Source organism: Choloepus didactylus, chromosome 9 (genome assembly GCF_015220235.1).
Source record: "Choloepus didactylus isolate mChoDid1 chromosome 9, mChoDid1.pri, whole genome shotgun sequence".
Classification (NCBI taxonomy): Eukaryota; Metazoa; Chordata; class Mammalia; order Pilosa; family Megalonychidae; genus Choloepus; species Choloepus didactylus.
The window spans coordinates 40,304,026-40,324,436 of NC_051315.1; the positions used below are offsets into that span (position 1 = coordinate 40,304,026).

The 20,411-nt window shown below is 37.6% G+C and overlaps 1 protein-coding gene across 4 annotated transcripts in view; it reads right to left on the reverse strand.

Annotated features, from left to right (window-relative positions):
* Positions 1–1,328: 1,328 nt before the first annotated feature.
* Positions 1,329–20,411, reverse strand: part of STAM2 (signal transducing adaptor molecule 2) — a 68,665-nt gene continuing 49,582 nt past the window's right edge. For 2 of the 4 annotated variants that reach the window (XM_037850525.1, XM_037850522.1), the window contains exons 13-14: positions 19,733–19,902; positions 15,786–18,298 (exon numbers count right to left, since the gene is read on the reverse strand). In XM_037850525.1, the coding sequence (XP_037706453.1) occupies positions 18,070–18,298; positions 19,733–19,902 (399 nt within the window). In that variant the 3' untranslated portion in view covers positions 15,786–18,069. Of the gene's footprint in view, positions 2,959–14,065; positions 14,244–15,785; positions 18,299–19,732; positions 19,903–20,411 lie in introns of those variants that run through there. The other 2 variants (XM_037850523.1, XM_037850524.1) reach the window with 2 other exon arrangements.

Below are 20,411 nucleotides of genomic sequence, written 5' to 3' on the forward strand. Positions count from 1 at the left end.
TTTATCTAATAATGTATCAACATTGGTTCATGAGTTGTGATAAACGTACCATACTCTAACATTAAGAAGTTAATGATGGGAAACTGGGGTACAGGATATATGACAACTCTCTGTACTATCTTCAGAATTTTTCATAAATCCAAACTATTCTAATATAAAAAGTTTATTTTTTTTTTAATGCTAAATTTTAGAGCTGGAAGGGAATTTAGTAACCATCTGGTGCAAACCCCACCCTTAGCTGATGAGGAAATTGAGTTCAAGTGAAGGAACTGCTCTAGAGCAAGTGACCAGTACTATTGTGCTCTGCCGTTTTCCTTAAAACACCGAATGCTGCTGAATCAATTTGTCAGCTACAGAAGTTCTCTTTATAAACTTTATCCCTTTCCTTAATAAATACATTTTGCTAAGTGTCTCCTACAGTCAAAGCCCTATCCAATGTACTGTTAAAAATACATATTGGAAGCAATGAAGTTATTTCAGTATATTTGTTTTTCCTATTCCTTTGTTTTGTGTTTTAATGTGTTTTTTTTTGTTTATTTGTTTTCACTTTTTGATAAACAAAGTTGAATTTAAAAAATAAATAAATAAAAGACATTGTGCCAGTTTGAATGTGTTATGTCCCCCAAAATGCCATTATCTTTGATGCAATCTTGTGTGGACGGATGTATTAGTGTTGATTAGATTGTAATTCTTTGAGTGTTTCCATGGAGATGTGACCCACCCAACTGTAGGTGATAACTCTGATTAGATAATTTTCATGGAGGTGTGGCCCTGCCCATTCAGCATGGGCCTTGATTAGTTTACTAGAGCACTATATAAGCTTAGAAGGAGCGAGCTTGCTACAGCCAAAAGGGACACTTTGAAAATGTCCAGGAGCTGAGAGAGGAGCTGCAGCTTACAGAGACATTTTGGAGATGGCCTTTGAAAGCAGTCTTTTGCTCCTGAGAAGCTAAGTGAGGACAAACGCCCCAAGAGCAACGAAGAGTGACATTTTTGAGGAGTGGCAGCCTAGAGAGGAATGTCCTGGGAGAAAACCATTTTGAAACCAGAACTCCGGAGCAGATGCCAGCCATGTGCCTTCCCAGCTATCAGAGGTTTTCCGGACACCACTGGCCATCCTCCAGTGAAGGTACCCAATTGTTGATGCCTTACCTTGGGCACTTTATGGCCTTAAGACTGTAACTGTGTAACCAAATAAACCCACTCTTATAAAAGCCAATCCATTTCTGGTATTTTGCATCCTGGCAGCATTAGCAAACCCAAACAGACATGTTCTTGGAGAACACACAGAGCTCAATCATAAGATGACTATGTGTTTCATATTTAAAAATGAAATCATAACATTTTGCCTAGGGCCCTTGCATCTTTTAAAATATTGTATTTTTAAACTAGGAGCATACAAAATCATAATAAGAGCACATGGGCTTAATTGCATATCGTGGGTTTATATTATTAACCTTTTACATTTACAGTCAAACAACCCCAGTGTAAATTTTGAGTTTTTGTCTCAGAGGACTTAGTTTTCTCTTGTTATAAAGAATTTCTCCAGAATTATTATCCCCTGCAAAAAAATATATATCTGTATCAAGGTCCAAACACTGGAAGTCTATTCAAAAGGTACATAAGCCATGGGCCTTCAGGATACTAAACAGAATATTACATTTTCAGAAATTGGATTAAAAAAGTTGTCTTTTTTAATTCTAAAAAATATACATACCATAAAATCCAATGAAAATGCTACACTGTGGATACAATTTTAAAGGGTACAAATGATTCAGATGATAATGGAAGTAAATTGAAAATCTAAGTTTTAAGTATAATCATTGTGAAGTTCAATCACATATACATATCTTTTAAATGGGGAATATATAGACATGCTAACTACCAACTAGTTTAAAATTTTTATTCTATATTTATCAGGCATATTTGTGATCTTTTCTATGGAAACAAACAGCCCCAAAGTCTCAGTGACTTACACTACACCCTGTAGGCTGTGGTTCTGTCCAGACTGTGGCTCTGTTTCCTTGTCTTCTTATTCTGTGGCCAGAGCTGAAGTAGCCATGGGGATCTCGGACAAGTTGGCTCTGAAGAGAGCCACAGAGCTGCAGGAAATTCATGATGTCCATTAAAGCTTCTGCTTAGATGTGGGCATGTAACATTGGCCAACGCATAACCAAGACCAGAGTCACTGAATAGGGACAAAATAATTCAGAAATCAAATGCATGGGCAGAAATGTACAATCCTCTAACAAAAAGGGGGAAAGTAAAAAACTGCAAACAATAATATAATCCACCACACAAGGGGTGACTTCTTAAACCAGACATTCAGTTATAAAACTTGATCACCCCTGTTCTTTTGGGCGATTACATTAATTATGCTAATTCTTTCTATAAGCTTCAAAGGAAGTACTTTTTTATAAGTTCAAATTAAGGAGCTGAATGATGTAAATTAAATTCCAAATAATTTTCAAATTCTAGTTTCCCTACTTTTTGTCCCCAGGGAACAACAGAGGCCTGCAGAGATTCAAAGTGGAAGAGAACTTGAATGTATCTAAAATAGAGGTTCACAACCAGTATAAACAAGTAAGTGTGGGATGCAGAAGTGTAGAGATCCAGTATTGTCATGACCATGACATAGAATTTGCTTTTCTTTAAGCTACATATCCTTTTGCAATGTCTCTTGCTAATGTCACCTGGCCCTGAGTAACTGGCTGTGACACTTCAACCTTCTAGGTAAATCCTTTATGTGCTGAGTGTGTTTTCATAACCACTCGCCCCTCCTCCAGCCCATATACAAAGGTCTGTGACGTAGTTTCCTGCCAGCAGTCAGAAAGAGATGTCCACTGTGCTTCCACCTCTGTGGTAATCCCTGGGCTCAAAGCGGAGGAATAAGCATGCTGTTCTGGAAACCAAAGTGCTCATCCATGAACGTTAATTGAAGAGCATTGGAGGCATCATCTAAGATATTAAAAAAAAAAAAAGCCATTGGCCTTCTTGATACTTAAGTCAGAATCTAGACCATTTTGTTTACTTGATAGTTAGTACCATATTCTTTCAATTCTAAGACAACTTGAATTTTAAGATGCATCATTGATTAAATACCTTTAAAAAATCCTACAAATCCTTGCTCATCCACTGTAAAATGCATCCTGATTTCAGACACATTAAAATGGAATGATAATGATAAACAACACAAGAATAAGAAAAGGTCAAAGAAAATGAATTTTTACTGAATGCCAGGCACTTTCAGGGACTATGCAGCTATTTACTAACTCCATTTACACACTTCATCCCATATTTTATTGCCTATGCTAGGCCCTGGAAATACAACAATGCACAGCTCCAAGTTCTGAAGGATTTTACAAACCTAGTGGAAGTAAGACGCTTTCAGATACAAATAGTAAAACCCCAACAACAGTAGTTCAGACAAATAATGGATTTATAACAGAAGGGGGTTTATTTTTGTCCCACGGGAAGAAATCCAAAGGTAGGTAGACTAGATCTGGCACAGCCACTCAAAGATGTCATCAAGGAGCCCAGAATCTTTTATTTCCCTGAATAGCTTTCTTCCTCATGGTCACAAGATGGTTACTACAACTCCTGGCACTGCATCTGCCTTGTGAGCCAGAAGAAGGGGGAAGAACCAGAAGCTTTTTTTTCTTTTTTTCAGTTTTTTCTTTCTTCCTGGAAAGCCCTCTCCAGAGACTTCAACCTATATCTCACTGGCCAGATGGTATCATGTGACTGTCCCTGGCTGCAAAGGAATCTGAGAAGCTAAGTGCTATTACCTTGTTTACCAATTTCCACACAGCAGCAGATGAGTGGAATTGGATATTAAAACAACCTATAGCATCTGTCACAGAAACAGACCCATAACTAGGTCATTACAATATAACATGGCAATCACTATAAGTTACAAGATGCTACAGAAGCACAGCATGGTATGGGGGCTGGAATCAGTGAAACTTGGCAGACCCTTCACAGGATAATTTATTAGATGTAAGCATTACAGCAGATAAACATAAGTCAAACACCCTCCCCACTACATGGGATCTGACTCCCAGGGGTGTAAATCTCCCTGGCAAAGCAGGATAGGACTCCTGAGGATGAATCTGGACCCGACATCATGGGATTGAGAACATCTTCTTGACCAAAAGGGGGATGCGAAATGAAACAAAATAAAGTTTCAGTGGCTGAGAGATTCCAAATGGAGTCAAGAGGTCACTCTGGTGGGCATTCTTACGCACTATATAGATAACCCTTTTTAGGTTTTAATGCATTGGAATAGCTAGAAGTAAATACCTGAAACTATCAAACTGCAACCCAGTTGCCTTGAATCTTGAAGACTATTGTATAACAATGTAGTTTACAAGGGATTACAATGTGATTGTGAAAGACTTGTGGATCACACTCCCTTTATCCAGTGTATGGATGGATGAGTAGAAAAATGGGGACAAAAACCTAAATGAAAAATAGGGTGGGATGGGGGGGATGATTTGGGTGTTCTTTTTTACTTTTATTTTTTTATTCTTATTTTTAATTTTTCTGGACAAGGAAAATGTTCAAAAAATAGACTGGGGTGATGAATGCACAACTATATGATGGTACTGTGAATAGCTGATTGTACATCACGGATGACTGTATGATATGTGAATAGATCTCAATAAAACTGAATTAAAAAAAATAAGTCAAACAGACACCCCTTCCTCCAGCAGAAAAGTCTGGCTGCACCCTAGACCCACAAGGGGAGTGGGCAGGTCATATGCCTGTGAAGGACGATGACTGGTTCTTGGGAGTGGCTCAAAGGGCAAACGACAGCCAAAGCATTTTTGAGATGTCCTGGAGAAAACTCAAGCCATTCTGTCAGGACAGCCGCAAGTCCCAGGAGTTAGGTGTAAGTTACCCTTACGGTGTGTCTGACTTAAGTTTTGGGAAAGCCTGTGAGTAACCTGTACCAAATGGAAAGTTAAAATGAACTGATGTGGGAATGGACACAGATCATTCTATAGTAGTTTTCTGCTTTGTAGCTACTGCCTACAGTTTGGTGACGTGACTTGACAGAACTCCATCTATCAAAACAAAGCATATTTTGCTGAGATTAAATTGAAAGTTCCTGGCAAATCTAAAAGGTGAAGGAATCAGAAGTGACCAGCATTTTTATGATGACTATAAACTGACTTCCAATGGAATTAGCAAAAAATTTTATACTAACTTTCTTAGTCCCAAGTTGTGGATTCCTTCAAATAAGATTCAGCAGGGGGAAAAAAAAGGATGATTCTCACTTTTTCACAACTTTGGAGAAAGGTATAGACTGGAGAAGGATTCTACAAATGCTGAATCAAAGAAAGAGAAAAACATCAGGTAGGAAACTTCTGTCCCGGTGCAGTCAGTCCTCTCCCCCACCCCTCATTTGGTCCCACACACCTCAGGAAGTGCACAGAGATGGCAGTTGGGATCACCCCCACCTCTCCTGGGGACATGGAGTATGAAATCTCTCACAGCAGTGAGACAGATGCCCATCTATATCCAGACATAGAGAACCAAGCCCACAAGGACCCGAGGCAGGACTTCAACTGCTGGAGAGGGTGAAATACAAAAGGGCAGCAAGGAGGATTTTCTAAAATGGAGGAATAGGGGGGGAACCATCAAATCTTCCCTAAAAGCAACAAGCACCCAGTCAGAGACTACCCAAATTAACTGTTTGGGGACCTGGGGGACACAGAAGGACATTTCAAGGTCCATTCAGTGAGGGACAAAGAGTCTGAGAAAATGTGTACAGAGACTGTGTTCCCAGCCCTGGGTCCTTGTGCCCATCTCCCTCCCTTGAAGGAAATAGCAGCGGGAGGCCAGTTTCTCAACTAGGGCAGCTGGAGGAATCCTCTGCTGCAAATAAAGTGGGAGACACAGTTCCACATTGAGCCAGATTTTGGCCAGCTAAGTGAGGACACAGGAATCCCGCAGTTTCAGCCCCACCAGTCAGATGCTGCCAGGGCTCCAGGAGGTAAACAGTTTCTGAGGATGAGTAAATCACTGAACAGTGCCATCTGCTGGGCAGGCTGAAAAGTGCAGGGGAATTACAGGGCTTTTCAGAGCCTTGCCAGACCCTATCCAAGACCCATTGGAGCTGCTCTACTCCCGCTGTACAGAAATCCAGCCTTGTTTTAGCTGAGCAACACAGACAACCTAACTGGCAAAGTAGTGCCCTAATACAAACCCAGGTCTTCCTGGATGGCAAAAAGCAGATCACTCCTGGCCAGCTGTTGGCTGGGGAAGTGGTAACTCTCATTCCCAAAGCCAGAAGCCTTTCCATGCAGGATCCTGGTAATCACCAAACATATCGTGCCTACAGGCGGGGTCTCACTCAAGGTGCACAGTGCCCATCCCTACCACCAGAGTCTGCAGCTTCCAGCACACATGAAGAATGGCTTTAAATGGACTGCTGCCTGGTTGGGGCTCAGCCCAGTGCACTGCTGCATTTGGGGAGAGGTAAGGTTGTGGGGAAGAGGTGGCCTAAGAGCACCGTCTGCTGTGAAGACAGGGAAAGTGCACTCTGGCGAACTGCTTTTCTGACCTTCAATGCAAATCCAAGCAACTACAAAATCTTAGACGAGTGAGGAAAATCAACTTTCGAAATAACCTTATCAAGATAATCAAATGCCTAGAAATCAACAAAAAAAACCACTAAGCATATGAAGATGCAAGAAGATATGGCCAACCCAAATGACCAAATTAAAAGGCCAGAAGAGACACAAAATTTGGAACAACTAATCAAAGACGTTCATACAAATCTCCTAAATAACTTCAGTGGGTTGGCTAAAGACATAAAGGATATGAAGAAGACATCAGAAGAGCATAAAGAAGAATTTGAAAGAATAAATAGAAAAATAGCCAATTTTACAGAAATAAAGATACTGTAGATCAAATTAAAAATTTACTAGAGACACACAAAAGCAGATTTAAAGAAGAAGAAGAAAGAATAAGTGAACTAGAAGACAAGGCAACTGAATTAGAACACAGAACAGAACAAATGGAGAAAAAGATGGAAAATTTTAAATTGGATCTGAGGGAAATGATGGACAACATGAAGCATACAAATATAAGAATTAGTGGTGTCCCAGACGAAGAGAAGAGTAACTTGAGGAGATAATTGGGGAAAACTCCCCAACCCTTATAAAAGACATAAATATGCAAATCAAAGGCGGCCAATGAACTCCAAAGAGAATAAATCCAAAAAGACCCACTCCAAGACACATGCTAATCAGACTGTCAATTGCTGAAGAGAAGGAGAAAAGTCCTGAAAGCAGCAAGAGAAAAGTGATTTACCACATACAAGGGAAGCCACATAAGACTAAGTTTTGACTATTCAGTGAGCACCATGGAGGTGAGAAGGTAATGGTATGACATATTTAAGATTCTGAAGGAGAAAAATTGCCAGCCCAGCAATGCTGTTCTTCAAATGTGAGGGAGAGTTTAAAATTTTCACAGACAAACAAATGCTGAGAGAATGTTTTAACAAGAGACCTGTCCTGCAAGAAATACTAAAGAGAGTTCTTTCAGCTGAAAAACATAAAAGACAAGAGAGAGAATTCTGAAGGAGGGCACAGAATTGAACAGTATTAGTAAGGGTAACTTAAAAGATAAACACAGAGAGAGGATAAAAAAATAGATCTGACAAATAAAAAACAAAGGATAAGATGGTAGATTCAAGAACTGCCTTTGCAGTAATAACTTTGAATGTTAACAGATTAAACTCTCCAATTAAAAGATACATATTAGCAGAATGGATTAAAAAATATGATCTATTTATATGCTGTTAACTAGAGACTCATCTTAGACCCAAGGATACAATTAGATTGAAATGAAAGGATGGAAAAAGACATTCCACACAAGCTGTAACCAAAAGAAAGCAGGGGTAGCTATACTAATATCACAAAAAGAGACTTTAAATGCAAAGATGTCATAAGAGACAAGGAAGGACACTACATATTAGTAAAAGGAACAATTCACCAAGAAGAGATAACAATCATAAATGTTTATGCATCCAACCAAGAATCTCCAAAATACATGAGGTAAACACTGGCAAAACTGAAGAGAGCAATAGATGTTTCTATAATAACAGTGGGAGATTTCAATACACCACTCTCTTCTATAGATAGGACAGACAGAGGATTAATAAGGAAATAGAGAACCTAAACAGTGTGATAAATGAATTAGCCCTAACAGACATATATAGATCTTCACCCCCCAAAACACCAGGATGTACATTCTTCTCTAATGTTCATGGAATGTTCTCCAAGACAGATCAATAAATACAGTTGGGAGAATTGGATATTCATATTCAAAGGAATGAAAAAGGACCACTACCTCACAACCTATATAAAAATTAACTCAAAGTAGATTAAAGACCTAAATATAAGAGCCAGTAAAATAAAACTCCTAGAATATAGACCTTCAAGACCTAGTGATAGGAGGTAGCTTCTTAGACCTAACATCCAAAGCACAAGCAACAAAAGAAAAAATAAATGGGAACTCCTCAAGATTGTACACTTCTGTGCTTCAAAAGACTGAAAAAGGTGAAGAGGCAGCCAACTCAATGGGAGAAAATATTTGGTAACCATAGATCTGATACGGGTTTGATATCCAGTATTTACAAATAAATCCTACAACTCAATAACAAAAGGACAAACAACCCAAGTATAAAATGGGCAAAAGATATGAATAGACATTTGTGCTGGTTTGGATGTATTATGTCCCCCAAAACTCCATGTTCTTTGATGCAATCTTGTGTGGGCAGACGTATTATTCTTGATTAGGTTGGAACCTTCTGATTGTTTCCATGGAGATGTGACCCACACAACTGTAAGTGACACCTTTGATTAGGGTGTGACCCCTTGATTTACTGTTTCCATGGAAATGTGGCCCCACCCATTCAGGGTGTGTCTTGATTAGTTCAGTGGCATCCTATAAAAAGAGTAGCTAAGAGTGACATTTTGCTAGAGCAACTGAGAGTGACATTTTGGAGAGGAGCTGCAGCCAAAAGCGACACTTTGAAGAATGCACAGGAGCTGAGAATGGAGCTGGAACACAACCTGGGATCAGCAGACACCAGCCATGTGCCTTCCCAGCTAACAGAGGTTTCTGGATGCCACTGGCCTTCCTTTGGTGAGGGTATACTTGTGTTGATGCCTTAATTTCGACATTTTCATGGCCTTTAGACTGTAACTTTGTAACAAATAAACCCCCTTTATAAAAGCCAATCCATTTCTGGTATTTTGCATAACGGCAGCATTAGCAAACCGGAACATTTTTCCAAAGAGGAAACACAAATGGTTAAAAAGAACATGAAAAAATGTTCATGTTAATTAGCTATTAGGGAAATGTAAGTCAAAACCACAATGTGATATCTCATACCTATAAGTATATCCGCTATTCAACAAACAGGAAACCACAAATATTGGAGAGAGTGTGGAGAAAATGGAACACTTTTTCACTGCTGGTTGGAATGTAAAATGACACAGCCACTGTGGAAGACAGTTTGGTGATTCCTCAGAAAACAAAATACCAAATTGCCCTACGACCTGGGAATTCCACTATTAGGTATATACCCAGGAGATCTGAAAGCAGTGACACAAACAGACGTGCACACCAATGTTCATAGCAGCATTATTCACAATTGCCAAAAGATGGAAACAGTCCAAGTGTCCATCAACACAAGTGGATAAACAAAATGTGGTATATACCTAAGATGGAATATTACGTAGCAGTAAGAAGGAACGAGGTCCTGAAGCATGCAACAACACGGATGAACCTTGAGGACATAATGCTGAGTGAAATAAGCCAGACACAAAAGGATATTATACGATTTCACTAATATGAACCATGTAGAAAATATAAACTCAGAGTCTTAAAATGTAGAATATAGGGGACCTAGAGATAGAGAAAAGCCAGAGAAGGGGGAGCAGTTACCTAATATGTACAGATTTGTTAAAGAGGTTGATCTTAAAATGTTTGGGAATGGATAGAAGTGACAGTAGTTTGTTGTTAGGATTATAAGTAATAGTGCCTATTGAAGGTGAATATGATTGAAAGGGATTGTCTAAAGTCATGTATCTCACTGATTAATACTACAAATATAAATAAGTTCCTGCATGCACTACTTCAAATGTATGCCACTTGTACAAAGATTTAATAATAGAATGGTATATGGGAAAAATTACCTATTACGTGCTATGGACTATATTTAACAGCAATACCTTACTTACCACACCAATACTAGGGGTAAATAATTCTGGGGAGAGGGGATAAGGGATACGGGGTGTTTGGGGATTTCTTTTATGTGTGGCTGTGTTATTTTTCTGTAATGGTGAAGCTAAGCCTACTTATAAACATGCCTAAGAGTCACCCCCAGAGAACCTCTTTTGCTGCTGAGATGTGGCCTCTCTCTCTCTAAGCCAAACTCCACAAATAATCTCATTACTCTCCCCCCTACGTGGGACATGACTTTCAGGGATGTAAGTCACCCTGGCAACGTGGGACATGACTCCCAGGGATGAGCCTGGCCCTGGCATCATGGAACTGGCAATGCCTTTTTGACCAAAAGGGGGAAAAGAAATGTAACAAAATATGGTTACAGTGGCTAAGAGATTTCAAGCCACAACCAACAGTATTCTTGAAAACCCTCAAGAAAACTCAGGGCTCTATCTAAGGCTCTATAAAAGTTGTACTTACTAAGCTTATTTTCCAGAAACCTAAAACCTCCAGATTGTTCCTATGCCAGATAAGCCCTGAAACTTAGAGGTACCAGTCTTTCTCAGAACATCAATCAGTTGCATTCCCCTACCCCATAATGTTGACATCCCTATTCAACATGAAGAAGTTAGAATGGTCATTGCCCAAATATCCCTGAAGACTGAGAAAATGATCAATTGAGAATGAGGGTTGTAACAGAGAAGTTAGGATTTAACAAATGATTACGACTACTGAATCATTATATAGATATTTCTTCTTAGTTTCTAGTGTATTAGAACAGCAGAAGGAAATACCTGAAATTGTGGAACTGTAACCCATACTATACTTTGAAATTTGCTCTATAACTACCTTTTAAACTATTTTGCATTTTATCACTTTTCTGTATATATGTTATAGTTCACAATAAAAAATGATTTAAAAAGAAAAAAGTTAAGTCAAACAGAGGTGCAAAATAAACCTGGCATCAGAGGAATTTGAGGTTTGTGAGTTAGAGTACAGAGTGTGCGAGTGGAAGAAGTTAAGAGAGGCTGGTGTGAGTGAGATAGCGGAGACTCTAATATGTCATTCTAGAGTTTGGCCCTTATCCTAAATGTAACAGAACCCCAGGTTCACGCTGGAATTTGTTCTCAGCAGCTGTGGTTCTTGGCTTCAAATCAGAACCACTCTCCTCAAAACCAAATAAGCCTCAATTAATTATCACCTGTGTCTTTTTTCTCAGTGCAATTCTTTGAATTTTGCTGTCTTCTATTCAGAAAACACAGCTTTTCGAGCTGCCTGTTTTCCCTCATGTTTGACCCTTCCTCTTCAGATTCTCAGAGCTATTTTGCTTACACAAATCTCGGATCTCAATAGTCCACCTGTTTGACAGAGCTAATTGTTGAACAACGTACAAATTAAATAGTTTCATCCACTATTATGATCTTCCTTACAATATTAGCATACTCACATCTGAAGGCATTTTATAACCATGTGTTTGGGAACCCCATAAATCTCACAGTGATTTGTGGGAAAGGGAGCTGCTACAGAATATCACCTGGTAATCAATTATTTCTACTTAAAGGTCACATTGGTATGGTGAGGAAAAGCACATGCGTTAGCATTATAGCCCGATTTGTAATCCCAGCATTGTCACTTATTTGCTGTGTATCTTGTAAATGTTATTATCTCTTAGTCTACCACTCTACCTAACAGGTGTGTAGTACTTTGAAGCTAATCCATTTGTGTGGGTTTGAAGCTACTGTAGGTGGGACTTTCTGATTAGGTTATTTCAGTTGAGGTGTGCCCCAGGTGGTTCTTAATCCTTACTGGAGTCCTTTGTAAGAGAATGAAATTCAGACACAGAGAGAGAAAGGCACTGAAGCTGAAACAGAAAGCTACAGAAACAGAGAAAGCCACTGAAGCTAGAAGCTGGAAACAACGAATCAAAACCCAGAACAGAAGGGAGACATTAGCTGACACCGCCATATGCCTTGCCATGTGATAGAGGAGTCCAGGATTGCAGGCAACCTGTCAGAAGAAGGTATTATCTTGATAACGCTTAGATTTGGACATTCCACAGCCTCAGAACTGTAAGTCTGTAACCCAATAAATTCCCGTTGTTAAAAGCCAAACCATTTTATGGAACACTGCATTTTGGCAGCCCAGCAGACTAAAACAAGGTGTTATACGAATTCAATGACAATGTATATGAACATGTTTTAAATTCTGAAGTGTAACATCTGATGTATACAACTAGTTAGTGCATAGTGAAGCAACAAATACAACCCAGGACTCATAATAATGCAAGTTCTTAGCATCCCCAGGATATAATAAATATGTCATTGAATGAATGTTGATGAATCTAATTTTTTCATCTGTTTCAAAATTGTCAGAAAAGACAGTAGTTTGAAGCTTATATCCTCATATCCACCTCCAAGTCCTTCTCTGTCTCTCCTGAGAAGGGCCAAAAAAAAAACAAAAAAAGCCCCAGTTTTACAAATCAGGTAAATGCCAACCCACTAATTCTAGCCTTTACTGACTAAAAATGATGGTATGTTTGTATTAGAGAATCTCAAAAAGAGCTTATTTGATCATGGATGCAACAAACCGAGTTGACTTCAAATTAATATTCCAGGCACAAAAACAGTTAACACCAGGTTGCACACACATTTGGGCAGGCCTGTATCTGTGGCAGATATAGGACAGCTCACTCTACATTCATTTCAACCATCTTCTCCCTGTCTTTTCTATATAGAGGCTGGAAAGCAAAATACTCAGCTTCCCAGCATTATTTGCAGGTAGGAGTAGCCTTTCCACACAGTTCTGACCAATGAGATGTAGGTGATAAACCCTGGTTAGGCTTACCAGGAAGGAAGCATATAAAGATTATTTTTGTCTGAAGTACCAAATGCCATTTTTCCGTTTAGACAGAATACATTTTTTACAATACAGTACTTGTCTGAAGTTGCACGGAAGAAAAAAAAATCTGTGACAGCTAAGAGCCATCTCTGCCTTGACATATAACATATTTATTTGTTCATGGACACCGAGAGCTATATCTTAATAAGATTCCTCCTGTTAAGGCTGTCGCCACTTAGAACTGCAAATTATACAGCAGTGGTTTTTTGTTTTGTTTTGTTGACTTTTACAATGGGGATTTATTAACTTACAATTTACAGTTCTTAGACCATAAAAATGTCCCAATTAAGGTATCAACAGGATGGTACCTGGACTCTGAAGAAAGACTGCCAGCATCTGGGACACATCTGTCACATAAGAAGGCACATGGCCAGCATCCGCTGGTCCTTCACTCCTAGGTTCCATTGCTTTCAGCTTCTGATTCCAGGGGCTTTAACTCTGAGCAGTTGTGGGTCCTCTCTTAGCATCACCGGAGCTTTTCTCCCTCTGAGCTCCCTCTCCGGGTGTTTCTCTAAGCTCTCTGGTTTTTTTTTTCCGTGTCCTTTAACCTCTCATAAAAGACTCCAGTAAAGGATTAAGACCCACCTTGAATTGGGTGGGTCACATCTCAATTGAAACAACCTAATCAAAAGGTCCCACTCACAACAGGTCTGCACCCACATGAATGGATTAAAAGAACATGGCATTTCCTGGGGTACATAACAGATTCAAACCAGCACACTCCACCCTCTGAACCCCCAAAAGACATGTTCTTTCCATATGCAAAATACATTCATTCCATCACAGTATCACAAAAGCCTTAAATCATTTCAGCAATATAGCTGTGGTTTTGATTCATCACAGTTGGAGGACTTAAGTCCCAGAATTGATTACAGAAGTCAAAAATTAGCTGACTCCCTGGACCAAGATTCAATCAGTAAAGATCACTGACTTGCTGTGAAGATACTGGGAAGTTTTTATTTAAATTAGGGAATTAAAGGATGCAATATAAGAACAAAACCAAATCTTCATTCTTCAGTATCCTTTTTTGGGGAACATTCATCCCATTTTTCTTGTTTCTTTGTTCCTCTGCTTGCTTTTCTTAACTGTGAACATCTCTGGTGTAAAGAAATCAATTAGTGAAATGTGGATGTGGTATTAAAAAGTCAATAAAATGTGACTACAGGACTAATGGGAGTCTCATTCATTTATCATTTATAGTTTAACAAAGATAATAAAAGACTGCTGATGGACCTAAGACATCTTTTTCAGAACTCCATGCCAATTTTAAGCAATCTTATAAAAGTTCCAAGTGTTTCTCTGTACACATTTAACCATTTAAGGAACATAATTTTTCTTTTTGACACATAAGGCAAAAAAACAGACAAACAAAAACTCAAATTCAAATTTAGTTTGGTAAAATTAAATAATTATTCTTCTAGGGAAAACTTATAAGAAAAATTTTTTTATTCTTCAAAAGAACTTAAATCAAACAAAGAAAAATATCAAATACCTAAAATTGAGCCCTCCCTTTATTTATGGCCTACAACAGATTTAAGTAAAAAAGAAATGAACTTTTGACAGAAACAAAGTATGAAAGGTTGGTGCTATATTTTTTATAATTTATTATTTATAAAAATAACTTCAGCTTTCTCATCCTCTCAATGACAATTCAATAAATCCTCTCCTAGTAGTCAGGAGCCTTGATATGATTTTTACTAAGAAAACTAATATTTTTTTAATCCCCAAGCCTTAGTTTTTAGAGTTTTTTGTTTTGTTTTGTTTTCTTTAAATTTACAGTCAAGTAAACTAAAAAAATTTAGAAGGTAAAAATTTATATCTTCAAAATATATAGTAAAATTTGTTATGTGGTCAAATATCAACTACTTCAAATAGTGTAAGATGAAAATGTATCTGCAAAGAATTTCAAATTCTAAATCATAAATATTATAATTACTTAATGTTCAGGTAATCTTATAAATAAACTGCCAAGTTACAAGACAAAATTGGTAAATTGTATCTTTCTCAAACTTTAAGAGTATGTTCCAATTCATATATTTTCACATCTAGGGGAAATTTTTTTCTACATTTGTTGGGGATTGAATCATGTCTCCCACAAACAGCATGTTCAGGTCCCAACCCTTGGTCCTGTGGGTGTGAACCCATGTGTAAACAGAACCTGGGAAGATGTTATCAGTTAAGCTGTGCCAAAACTGAATGAGGGTGGGCCTTAATCCAATATAGCTGAAGTCCTTATAAGCAAAGGGAATTGGACACATGGAACAGCCAGAAGCCGGAAGTCAATGGAACCTGAGAGAGAAAGGAGAAGATGCTGCAACGTGCACTGCCATGTGACAGAAAAGCCAAGGAACCCTAAAAAGTGCTGGCCAGCCAGAATATACTGAGCCAGGAGGAAGCAAGCCTTCTAGCTTCCGAAACTGTGAGCCAGTAAGCTCCTGTTGTTAAGCCAGCCCATTGGTATGGTATTTGTTTTAGCAGCTAGGAAACCAATACAATGTTAATAAAACTAATTCTATTTTAAATTTTCAGGAATTCTTTCTAGTGTACCAAGATTTTATACAAAAAAAGCAGAAGTTATTTTTTATTTTTGATATAAAACACTAACTATGAACTCAATGTAGAAATCTCAAGTTAGACAATTCCTTTGGCAGAAAACATTTAATTATAAACAGGTCTTTAAATAAATACAATTCATAAGTACATGGAAAGAAAAGACAAAAAAACCACACCCTGCATTTCTTAACACCAAAAATCATCCAAGTACACCGATTTAATAACATTTTACACTATCAACAATCTGCAACACAAAATCCATTACAATATCACAAAAATAAAATTACTTTTAATTTAAGAGGGTGAAGAAATTCAGCATGTATAAAATTTCACAGATAAGTGCCAATATACACTATTTATATACATGTCACATGTTATATTATTCTAAAACTGCATTAGTTGAACTTAATTGACTGATCTCAATTTAGTGGGTGTATAGTATTTATATTGGTTCAAAGACTTAGGCTGAATTAAGCATTTACAACTCAGATCACAATTACACATGACATACTTATACAAACATTAAAATTACTGTTTATTAAATATAGTTCAAGAGAAAAAGTAAGATTTTCCATGTAGGCAAACATTAAATTATTATCAAGTGCAGCTTTGGAAATTTTTTGTTTGTTTTTTTAAAGAACAGAAGATTTGTTTACAAAAAAGTAAGGTGCCATTTTAGAATATTTTTATAAGTCTATAACTGAATTTGCATGGAAGGAAAATACTGGATGAAAAACAGAACCTGAGGCATTAAAGGTTAAAATCTTCTTCACAATTATTTGTATCTGAAATAAGACAATGACAGAAATTGGGCTTTCAAATACTGTTCATTTTTCCCTTTAAATGTAAACCAAGTGCTAGATAGACTATTTTCTTCTAGGATACCATTTATTTGAAAAAGGAACATACTATTAAATCAAATTTCTATAAATAGATAAATGACAAAATTTCTAGACAACTGTCCTAAAATGGATTCTTAGTAGAAAGATTAAGTGCTCTCTTTAAAAATCAAATGTAGAAATCTTGCTTCCACGCAAGTAACTTCTAAAAATTTAAACTAATGTCCATGGTTTTTCCAAGTCATGTAAGCATATTTATTGTCTTTTCTATTTTGTGTTATGTAAAAAGTTGATAGATTGAAATAGTGTGCAAATTTTTAGGAGAGAAAACAAACCCTACTGGTTTACTATCTAGCTCCTAGAGTATATGAACTTTATTAGTACTATAAACTAACTTAAAATGCAGGTTTCAGAAAAACTGCCACTAGCTTCTCAATCTACTGCCTCCTATCAATCAACCCATTACCTGCTATTGTTCCACAGGCTCAGAATTCCTTCTGAAAGGAATGGTCAAATATCTTAACAGCCTGGCATAGCAATGACACTTGAGTCACTTCTTAAAACAGTCAACACACCAATAAAAACAGCTGTCATACATGTTTAGTACGCATCACAAATTATTAAGAATATTTCATGGCTCAAATTCACATATCTGTAAAAAGGAAATGCAGCATCTCTGCCCACCACACTGAAGGACAGAAAACAAATGGACCATATCTTCTTTAAGAATGGATGGTCACTTGAAAAGGTCATTAGTTAGCAATTCTAAATACCAGGGACCCTTGTAGTAAAGGAGATGCTTTCCTCCAAGGAATGGAAATGTTTTGTGAGGCATTCCTTAGCTCACTGTTGGCAAGACTGTTTGGGGGACTGGCTAAATGCTTTATCACACATCTGCATTCATATGGTCTTCACTGTTAATAACAGAAAACATTTTTGTTCCTTCCAAATTGTTCTTGCTTCTGTAGACAATTATATGCTAATTATTACTCAACATAACACTGAGAGCAAAACTGACAGTACTGCAAACACAACTGCAATTTAAGGAGCCGAAAGAAAATATGTTGGCAAGCTAAATGCTTATACAAAAAGATGCCTGCATTTTAAAATAATAGTGTGTGGGAAAGTCTGAGAAAAGTATGCAGACAAAAAATATTTAAAGGTTTTAGTGCTCTCCAATTATCATGACGTTTTAGGAGGGAAAGTGGTTTCCTTAAAGCAAAATTTACACTCCTAACACATATTATTTAGAGACACAAGGCTACTCACTGGGTGTCCAGATTTATATAGAAAGACAAAAACTATTGGAAGCATCTTTTAGCTGCCTCTGGTCAAAAGTTTGACTTCAAACGAATTGGAATGAAAAACTCTTTTATGGCCTAGCAGAATAAGAGAAGTTTGTGTGCTTTATTTATTCATAGTTCTTTTGAACTGAGAGGGAAAAAATTCTTTTTTAAATATTTTCAGATTAGAATCACAAAGGTTGAGTATTACACTTACGGATGCTTTCAAGAAAATGCTTGGTTTGTTTCTAAAGAAGAGGCTGCTGGTGGTAATTTGCTTCCTGCTGTGTAACAGAATGAGTTGGAACTGCCACCGGAAAGCCTGCCACCTGTGGCAAATTGGTAGTAGTGTTTTGGTAAGATGACATATCCACAGACATCCCCATCTGCTGTGTGTAAGCAGCCGTACCAGTAGCCGATTGAAGGTTGGAGTTCTGGTTCATGTAAGTGGGGTTGGAAACAGTGTCTTGTCCAGTGCTACAAACAAAATTTTAAAAAGAAAACTGCATTTACTTTGTACTATTCTAGGTTATGGTCAGAGATAAATTGTCATGACAAAATAAAAATTCCTTTTCCATCTTCTTTTTAAGTTCATGCAGCACCACTATTCTGATCATGAGTAATGAAATACTGATATAATGCAATTGTTTATATTTGGTAAGAGGAGAGGAGTACTCAGGAAGAAGAAAAATACAAGATTATAAGGTCTATTTAATTTTCTTTCTCCAAAAGCTCTCACATTTAAAAATCTTCTAAAGAGGTGCAAACTATTCGTGGCAATCATGCCCTTAGCCAGCTACTATGAGAACAGAGATGCACCTCAGTCCATATTTTTCCATTCCCCCCTTCTCTCAACAGAGCACAGAGGGGGCTACCTCTTCTTCTCACACACCCTTGAGAGGCTTTCCTTTGGTAGGGACTTTTCATGTTCAAGGCTGCCCCTGGTAGTCACTTTATACCTTGAATCCCTACTTAAAAATAATAAAGGCAGGGAGAACAATGTAATCTGCACTGAACCTTGAATCTACTACTCTCAGGAATCTTGACCTGTAGTTTACTGATTAATCCTACACAAAAAATTAACTGAGCTAAAAAATCACACAAAATTGCAAGACTTCTGCTTGTTTCTGTAACTACTATGCCATATATTTCATTGAAACTATATATAATTTTAAATTATATCAACTATGCTCCTTGCAATACAGGAAGATGAATGTCTACACTACTCCAGTTTAGTCCTCCATAATCTCTGGTTGTCCCAGGATAACAAAATTTTACATTTTAATTTAACTGAACACCAAGATGAACAGGTTTATTTAATTTTCAGGTATCTAAAATTCATGCTTATGGAATTTAAGAGTGGGAAAAGACCTTAGAGATCACCTACACAGGATTATATTGACTGAACATTTTATGTGGTTATGCAAAGTAAATAGAAGGCAAGATTTAACATGATTTTCAGAATAAAACTATTAGTATAAAAATGGTGACTACATAGCCCATAGCTCAAACATACTACCTTTTAAGGGTCAAAATTACAACAGCTTTTTGATTTTTAAAAGTGCATGCAGATAAATGTATGGAACTACTTAACTAGGCTGATTACAGCACAACGCTAACGATATCGTGGGCCTAATCCCAATAAAAGCAGGGTTAGCTTTATTTTGTGCCAGGGACTCAGACTATAAGCACGAGTCCAGGCAACCACCTGGCTGGGTACAGCAGCATAGCTAAAAGTAGCACCATTCCGCAGTCTTCTCACTGGTCTAAGAATGGGCAGTTCTATAACTTCATCTTTATAGTAAAGGTGGCACTATTATTACAAAGAAGTGAGCTGATATAATGTTATTCTGAAAACTTGAAAAATTAATGTATACAATAATAAAATTAATACAGCTTCCAAAAACTTACCTTAAATATGGAGTCTGAGCAGGCTGTGCTGTTACTGAGGAATTCACATTTGGAGGCAGAGATCTCAAGGGACCAATTTGATCTGGTCCTAGGCTGTAGCTTTGGGCAACAGGTACTTGGTGAATGCTTTGACCCATATAGTTTCCGCCATGTGACTGAACTGGGTATGTCTAGTAACCAAGAGAAAAAGTTGACTCACTGATCTCTAAAACAACTGCCTAACAATATATTTAAAACTTGAAGAGACTTTAATGAAATAAAATGTTAGAGTTCTTTGTGGAGCAATCTGCTTCCCCCAATCTATCCATCCTGATACAAAAAGTCGAAAACTTCAAAATCATAGGGCCAAATCTATGGAAATTCATGATTTGCTTGGTTGTTCTTTTATTTGGGGGAGTGGTGGTGAGAGGTGGGGGGAAGACAAGGGAGAGGAAGAGAGGTAGTACATTTTTAATTAAAGGGTTGGAATCTTTTCAGGTTGCCAATTACTCAGTAACATGTCTTGCTGTAGAGCCACAGAAAACTACACGTCCCCGTGAAGGGAAGCCCACCATCAATTCAAGTCACCAGCAGAATGATGACCCTCTTCACTCCCATTCTAGGATGCCTCATGCATCTCCATTCTGGGAGTACAACTTGGGAGAAAAAGTAGAAAAAGAAAATGGGATCAGGGCACAGT